Genomic DNA, 8,736 nt, shown 5'->3' with positions numbered 1-8,736 from the left:
TGAAGGGAAAAGATCACCTAGTTCAAAAGTCTAAGTCTATGGACTAAAGGCACACGTTTAGGTAGGGTGCAGAACCAAGGCTAGGACTCAGGGGCTAAACCCCTAGTTCATGGTTCTTCCTACTGCAGGAGGAGAGCTTTTCTGGAACCATGAGGTACCCTTCTGAGAAGATTTGGCCAATGCCTTCGTATCCGAGACTAAACTCAGTTTATTCAACTCTGCTCATGTTTAAACACAGCTCCTGGCTTGTCAATCTAATGGTCTTTGATGATCTTAAATGCTGTTTGGGATTTAGGAGATTATGATCCTATATCAGTTCTCATGGTAAAGAGCAATTTGCTCATTTAACCTTCTTATAGTCTGGAAGGCAGGTTCGTGGACACAGTGTACAAAGCTTTTTGGGACCATCTGAAAGAGCAGCTATTGAGTACTCCCCCTGACTTCACGTGTGCTCTTAAACTTCTAAAAGAAGTTAAGGAGGTGAGTAACCAACCTCCCGTTTGTAGATGGTGTTTCTGGGCATCTCAGACCTTTGGGTTCTTGATGGCTACCAATATCCTAAGTAGCATACTTCCTTTCTGAACATGGCCCACTCCTTAAATAGATAATATGGAGAAGCTTCCGTTTTATTTGTATGAGAAGAAGCTTGAAAGTTGGGATCTTGTTATAACAACATGGTTTATCATTCAATTAAATATTTTCACTGAATCCTCACTATGTTTCATGTGTTTCAGAAGCACATAGATGCATAAGAGAGCCCTTGCCCACAAGGAACTTATACTTTCGAGTCAAAAGGCTGTTTTAAGTGACCCTTAATGGTTGCTTTTCCTATTTCATCATTTCCCTTTGAAGTAAAAGTCTAAAGATGTCCTTATCCCTTATTAAGCTTGTCTCGTCACCTTGTGGTGGTGTCTTTTATATTTTATATATTGTTTTAATTTTATGTTTTTATATCCTCCACTTCCTTTATCACACTCTTGTTTTTATTCATACCTTTATCTCATTCTGCTCAGAAAATAATACGGCACTACTGTTATTACTGATTCCAATGAAGCCTTGAATTATATTTGGCCCCTAAACCGAGAGAGATAATAAATATTCTCTGTAAGAAATTTAGAGACCTAGTTTCTGGACCCCCAGAAAGACACAGGCTGGGATACCTTTGTCTTAAGAGGGTTGTTTATTGGGGAATGTTTGAGGTTCTAAACAGCTTGGCTCTATTGATTTTCTTTTCTGGGAAGATCTTGCTATCACTGCTATTACCACGCCAGAACCGCCTAAGAAATGAGGTGGAAGAAGCTCTGGACATGGATCTCCTCAAGCAGGAAGCAGAACATGGGGCCCTGGATGTCCCTCATCTCTCTAACTACATTCTTAATTTGATGGCCCTGCTATGTGCACCAGCCCGAGATGAAGCAGTGCGCAAACTAAAGAGCATAACAGATCCTGTGCAGTTACTGAGGTGAGAAACTAAATGTACTGTCCCTGAAATCTGCCTTAGACATGGTGCCAAAAAACTCGGGGCCAGATACTGTGTTAGAGCCCCTGCCTTGTCTAGCTCTTCTGTGCTGAAAAACTGACTAATACCTCTTTTCTTCCTCCCTGGACTAGTGGCTTTTATTTTCTGAGGACAGTCTCTCAGGGCCTGTCTGATGATCTTTAGGTCATTTGGACCCCTATTAAGAAATGCTGTTAAGACATTAGAGCACAGTAATTCTTTCTTCTAGAGATTCCAAACAGCCCTTTTCCAGATGTTCTCCTACGTGTCCTAACTCAAACCCTGTGAGGGGACATGAATGAGGATTATCTCTGTTTCCCAGTTAGAAGAACCAAGACCCAGAAAGGTAAAGTGATATGCCCAATGATTTAGAAATTCAATCACCATCATTCCAACTACCTACAGATAGTTGTTGGGACTTTGGTCATTTTTCCTTCCACTGACTACCCTTTTTGCTGAGAAGACAGAGTGGCTACGGTGGAAAGAGCTCTGGACTGGTAACTAAAAAGGCAGAAGATGTCTCTGTCCGTAGCTTTGCCAGCAGCTCACTCTGTGGCCTTGGGTCCCTGGCTACTGTGTCTTTATTTGTAAATCGAAGTAGGGTTGTTGTTTTTAAGGCCCCTTTTCACTCTAAAGTCAACAATTTTAGGACTCCTCGCTTGGCTTCCACCCCTCTGCACCAGATTTCCTTTCATAGTGTAAATATTTGATTTCCCTCTATGACAGGGGTATCTTCCATGTTCTGGGCCTGATGAAAATGGACATGGTAAACTATACCATCCGGAGTCTTCGACCTTACCTGAAGGAACATTCCGTCCAGTATGAACGAGCTAAATTCCAGGAGCTCCTCGACAGGCAGCCCAGTAGGTTTAAAATTTAAAGGCAGGAGAGGGAAGATTTGACCTTGGATCTGCCTTCTTACAGTGATAGAGTATTTTGTATTTTCTGCTTAGAAAATTTCTTCCTTGGGTAAGGGATAGGGAGAAGGAGCGTTTCTCTAAGACAGAAAGACCTAGAAAATCACTTCTTTATTGACCTAGAGAGTATCTTAAAGCCTTCCTCTTGGAGTCTTGGAGTTTGAAGATACTCACATGTTCCCTTCTATGTCATAGATCTCCTTGAATGCACCACAAAATGGCTAACCAAAGCAGCAGCAGACATCACTCCACCATCTTCGAGTTCTCCTGACTCTCCCGGCTCCTCCACTATGGCCTGTGCACTTCCAAATTGGGCAGCTGACAACTCGGAGCTCCCCAGTCCCACAATGGTGCTATACCAGGGTTACCTGAACCTTCTTCTCTCGGATTCTGACAATGAAGAATTCCCTGAGGTAGGAATGTGTGTTAGAGCATTGCCTTTTGGTTTTGTTTTCAACAACTTCACTAGAACCCTTTTCTCCTGGCAACCTGCTCTTCTGTGCTTCACCAGACTTTGCTGATGGACAGAATCCGGCTGCAGGAGATGGAGTCCCAGTTGCGCCAGTTAACCATCCTGACCTCAGTCTTGCTAGTGGCCAGAAGTTTCTCTGGTAATGTTTTATTCAACTCACCTGAATTTGTGGATAAACTGAAATGCATAACCAAGGCCCTGACAGAGGAATTTAACTCCAGGTAAGCTTCATAGATCTTTCTTAAAGTTGAAACTAGTATGTGGTCTTTGGCACACAAGCAGGTAATGTAGTATGGCTTCTACTTCATCACAAACCACACAAAGGACTTTGGGAACGATCTGCAAAGATTGCTGATGTCTTGTGATAAGTTCTATTGAGGCTTGGGATAGAAAAAATAAAACTTCTTTCCAAAGAGCAGAGTGTGGCTAGTTTGCTACAAACGATTCATTATGTTTGCTAAGAATGGGTCCTTATGTACTTGAATGGGTGACTGATTTGTGTATGTATAACTGGAAAGTGATCTGTTGGTCGGTAACCGATTGATCATTCGCTGTATGCAGGGCACCACAACCAAAGTAAAAAGAGGATTTAGAAGTCCAAGTCTCAATGTATTTTCAATTTAATTGGCAAGGTAGGAAAAAAAGCCATGGAAAATACCCAAGGAAATCTTAAAACAATATTTAGATCAAATTTCTGGGACTAAAGAGTACTGAATGGGTCCAAGGATGGAGCTGAACCCTTGTCCAGTTTGTCTTGTGTTCTTTGAAGCAGAATATAGTACTGTATGCACGAATTAGCTGGAACCTTGAGGGTAGCTATGAAGGTATTTCACCTACACACTGGGTCCTGTTGTTTAATCCTGGTGGGGAGCTGAAATTCGCCTTTGAGTGGATCTGGCTTCTGCTCCGGGGCTCTCTGGCTTTGCCCTTCTGCCAGGGCCACTTTGCTTTCTGTCCTTCATTTCCAGGCCTGAAGAGGCTATGCTGAGTGTGAGTGAACAAGTGTCTCTGGAAATCCAACAAGGCCTCAAAAGCATGGGTCTCTCTGCCCTGAGCAGCAAAAACACAGCATCTCTTACAGGCCAACTCCAGAACATCGCCAAGAAGGAGAACCGTGTTCGTACCATCGTTGGTAAGAGTCTCATGATGGTGGTGGGGAGGGATGGCAAGAATTTGGAGGGTGCGCAGGTAGCCTCAACCCTGAAAGTCAGTTACAGAACCATTTAAAAATGGAAAAGCAGGACCATTGGGAAAATGTTTTGGCTTTAGTTTCCTTATCTATAGCGTGCAGGGTTGAAGTAGATTTCTTCCAGTTTGAAGAGTGAATGTATGGTTTTAAGGTGGATCTGCAGCTAGGATATATAACTTGCAGGTGTGAGATACTGTCCCACCAACCCTACTGAGTCACCCCTGATCATTCTCTACTTGTAGTCCAAGACCTATGTTGGGAAACCCTGTCTCTATGCCATGCTTTAAGTTACCACGCAGGCCCCTACTCCTCTCCAAGGAACTGATGCTGTCTTAGACTGTAGAACATGTTCCATGCTGGAGGGGAAGCAGTGAACTTGGCCAGCTTGCTTCTAACTTTTGCATCTTAACATGGTCAGATTTGGGTGTGTGGGCCTGAACTTGGCATACTGGCTGCAATGTGTGCCCTTGGAATTTCAGGTACAGTGTCTAGGATCCTCTTGTTAGGTCAGATGCACACCAGGAGCTCACTTGGAGCCACGTAATCTTATGAACAGCCAGAAATTTGCTAGCTCAACATCTTTTGATCGTGCACTGTCTTTGGGAGCTTGACAGCATTCGCTCTTCCAAAACACAAGGAACAAATCTCATTTATACGATTTACCCAAATGAGTGGGTTGGTCAGTGAGTATCTCAGTTAACTTAAACTTTGATGAGCAGAGAGTGCAAAGGGCAATGTGAATTTCTCCTGAAACCTCTTTGATCTTCCTCTTTTCATTGTTTTTGCTTGCTCACAGATCAGCGGATCCGTTTGTTTCTCAAATGCTGTTTGGTCCGTGGCTAGCAGGAATCTCTGCTAGACTTCCCTGGAGGCCTTATTCTCATCAAGGGGGAGTTGGCAGACCTGGGCTGGAAGTTTGTCAATCTGATGCGTCACAATCAGCAGGTATTTAGCCCCTACTATGCTGAAATCCTAAAAAATATCATCCCTCCGGCTCAGGCAGGAGAAACAGAAGTGGAATGTCTCTGATAATGCTGGACCCCAGCTGTGGCAACAAGGACCCAAGAGAGAGGGCCCAGCCTGTTCCTGGGATGACGTCACCTATGGCCAGCAGAGCAACCAGTCCTCTTCCTAACTACAGCCAGAACACATGGCTTCAGCGTTCAAGCATGTAAACACCAACTGGCCCAATCCCCTTCGTTAATAAACTTCTGAGCTGCAAGCAAACCTCAGTTCCTTCTGTGCTGCAACTGAATCCAGCTTCTGTGGCATTATCCTTAACTAGCTGTGAAGCCCGTGAGCCCTCAGTTTTCACTTCCCTGGCTGATCATTCTTCAGTATTCTGGCTTGGGCAGGCATCAAGTGCTAGCATTATTTTCCCCAATGGAAAATCATTTCCGTGAGGCCTATAAAAACTTTGTAGTGTTACCCAGAGTGTGAGCATGAGGGCTTCTGGAAGTCAGAAATTCAATGAGTTATAGATCAAGAGAAGACACAGAATCCAACTTCCTGTACCAAATCTTTCCGTAATTTTGGAGGATGCAGCAGTAGTAAGAGCCCCCATCTCCTTTTCTGGTGTGTGGCATAAACAGTATGAAAACTGGGGACCGGATGAAAGTCCACATTGTCTGCTAACAAGCACTGAGTTGAGAACAGTTCTCAGCCTCCATGGGATTGTTTTCCCTCTCCCTCTCAAGTGATCTTGGGGGTCAGGGTTGGAGTCCCTGATAGTGACACCAAATCCGAGCCGTTAGGTCAGTGGCCGACTCATGTCAAGTTCATCCTTGGTCCTGTTCTATAGCTGAACGATTCTCTGTTTTCATATTTCTAGGTTTAGAGCATCCCGTGATTCTTGACAGAAGTTATGTAGGTGTTCAAGGGTGGGGCAGCCACCATACTTCTTCCCACTTGCAGTCTGGAATTCTAACTGCCAGATTATGATTTTCAGCTCTGTCGGCATCACGAATGACAGATGTTCTGGGTACACGAGAACCTGGGCTTGTTTTCTGAGACTGTAGAGATTCTTCCACTCCTTCTCAAGCCAACTGCAATAGACCAACCGCAACCTAAGAAATTAGGGAAAATGTCAGTTTGGATTTGAACTTGTTTGGAATGGACAGGAGAAAAGAGAAATTTACTTAAGGAATATTATAACTGGGTGAAAAAAAAATGTCCTCACCATTTCAGGGGATGAGAAGAGCTAAGTATAATTTACTTAACCCAAGAAGAGTAACAGATCGGATTTGAGTTTCCTTTGTCCCAGGACAATTTCTTTAGAGGGTGGATCCCAGGTGGTTGACACAGCTAGGTGAATAGAGTGATACTTTTACTTTGGCCGGATGTAGGGTACACAGAGAAACTGGGGAATGGATCATTCAAGGGTTTTAATCTTGTGATTTAGATAGTTTCAGGAAAGAGACCAAGGCTGGTGAATGTGGTGTATTGAATAAACAGGCAGCGAAATTTGTCTAGTTGAATTTTCTAATCTGATTGCCAATATTAACACAATTTTTTTTTTAATCTTAATTTTGGAAGCCTGATTATCTTATAGAAAAATGTGCTCTGAAGGAACCCCTGTGGAGATGACTGAGCAGGTGGTGGATACAGACATTGGACGAAATGAAAATTTACTTTCTACTTTATAATTGAAGTTTGGCATGATTGATTTCTTCGAGATTCTGAGTTGGCTCTCTATCTCCACATAGAGACGATAGTGATGAGGATTTTTAGGCTGCTTAATTTTAAAACGGTTTATGATGAGGATTTTTAGGCTGGTTACTTTTAAAACTGCAGATGAGAAGCAGGCTCCGAGGACTGGAATTTTGCTTGCCCTTTTGAGAGACATTTGCGTTTGTGAAGGAAGGGGGGATGACCTTGTAGGGACCTGAAATTGGCTACCCCAGGATGTGTCTCTTTGGCATCGGGACTGTTTGGGGCTGATTGCTTTTGATAACAGGGACAGGGAAGGAGGCTCTGGGGAATGGAACTTGCCCTTGTTGGGACACATTTACATTTGTAAGGTAAATATCTGTAAAAGGTGCCTCCCTCTCTGTACCAGGAAGAAGAAGAGAGATGACCTGATCCCTAGAAACTCTTAATGGGGAAGGCAAGAACTTAAGTTGGTTGCTGTCTGGCAAGCTCATGTAACTGACTTAGGGTGGTGGCTTCTGACCTTTACTTAATCTGATTTGATTCTTGTCTAAAAGTCATGGGATCACCCAACGACCAGACCCCACCTGCACTGATACCATTTTAACTTTTTTTCATGTTCTTTCCTTTGTCTTGTAAAGAAATGATTCACATACCCATGCCTTATAAAATTAGCCCTAACCCTCAACTCGGGGCAGCAGCAGGAGCTCTGACTGCCCGTGGGTCCTGTCCCCACGCAGCAGCTCTGCCTGCCCATGGGTCCTGTCCCCATGCCAGCGGGGGCAGTAGCAGCAGCGGCAGCAGGAGCTCTGACTGCCCGTGGGTCCTGTCCCCATGCTATTCTATTCTCTAAATAAAAGAGCACTACTGCCAGATCTTGAGAGTCCAAGAAATCTTTCTTTCGACTCCTCGGCTCACCGACCCCGCATCAGATAGGAATCTTAATCCTAAACAAGGAAAAGCAGCTCCATTCAGTCCTGCTCACCGTTTAGGGGGAAAAAAAGAATATATATAAATTGGTAGTACATGCACATGATTAAAAAAGATATATGGTGAAAAGTCAGTTTCTTCCCTACCCCTATGTCTCATTTCCCTACCCAGAGGAAAGCAGTGTTGCCAGATTTTTGTGTATCCTTCCAAAGATATTCTATGCAAACGCAAGGACGTATTATAATAATAGATAATGTTTATGAGCACATGTGTGCCAGGCACTCTTTTAATCTCTCTCTCTATATGATTTCATTTATTCCTCCACAGTTTATCTCCAGTGTTAGTGCACTGTGGCACAAGAAGCTCTAATTGGGAGTTAAACCTGTTTTCTGTTTGTCTTCTCTGGCTGAGTAAGGGAAAATCTTTTCACTTTTCTGGGATTTTATTTTTCATCTGTAAAATTGTGTATTGGAATAAATCAGTGATTTTACTGTTTAATCCTGTCCAGTCATTTTTTTAAAAAATGAAATATTTCCATAAGGCCATGAGTGAGATAAAAACTGAACAGCTTCGGTTAAAGCAGAGCGGGAACAAGTAGTTTTGAGGATTGTTTGAAAACCACTGGACTAGATGATCTCTAAAGATACCTCTGTTGTTTTCTTATGGCTGCTGTAACAAATGGCCTCAAACTTGGTGGCTTAAAACAACCTGCTTTTATTCTCTTGTAGTCCTGGAAGTCAAGTTCAAAATCACCTTTACTGGGTCAAAACAAAGGTATTGGCAGGGCCACCCTCCCTCTGGCAGCTCTAGGGGAAAATTGGTTGACTTGCCTTTTCTACTTCGAGTGCTGCATTCTTGTATTCCTTGGCTCCTCCATCCTCCAAACCAGCAGCATAGCTTCTTGCTTCAGTCATTGTGTTGCCTTTTTCTTCTGCGTGAAATCTCCCTCTCCCTTCCTCTTAATAAGAACACTTATTATTTCATTTACTGCCCACCAGGATAATCTCCCCTTCTCAAGACCCTTAACCTAATCCCATCTGCAAAGTCCTTTTTGCCAAGTAAGATTACATTCACAGGTTCC

At 43.3% G+C, this 8,736-nt stretch overlaps 1 protein-coding gene across 1 annotated transcript; it reads left to right on the top strand.

The window, feature by feature from the left end:
- Positions 1-349: 349 nt before the first annotated feature.
- On the top strand, positions 350-8,064 carry LOC123282471 (T-complex protein 11-like X-linked protein 2). The gene is made up of 7 exons (XM_070502411.1): positions 350-480; positions 1,242-1,462; positions 2,225-2,361; positions 2,611-2,828; positions 2,927-3,108; positions 3,856-4,019; positions 4,854-8,064. Exons 2-7 carry the CDS (start codon positions 1,308-1,310, stop codon positions 5,027-5,029), a joined length of 1,032 nt encoding a protein of 343 aa, XP_070358512.1. The 5' UTR covers positions 350-480; positions 1,242-1,307; the 3' UTR covers positions 5,030-8,064.
- The last annotated feature ends 672 nt before the right edge of the window (positions 8,065-8,736 follow it).

This window comes from Equus asinus, chromosome X, assembly GCF_041296235.1.
Source record: "Equus asinus isolate D_3611 breed Donkey chromosome X, EquAss-T2T_v2, whole genome shotgun sequence".
Lineage (NCBI taxonomy): Eukaryota > Metazoa > Chordata > Mammalia > Perissodactyla > Equidae > Equus > Equus asinus.
This window is presented reverse-complemented; position numbering and strand designations above follow the sequence as displayed.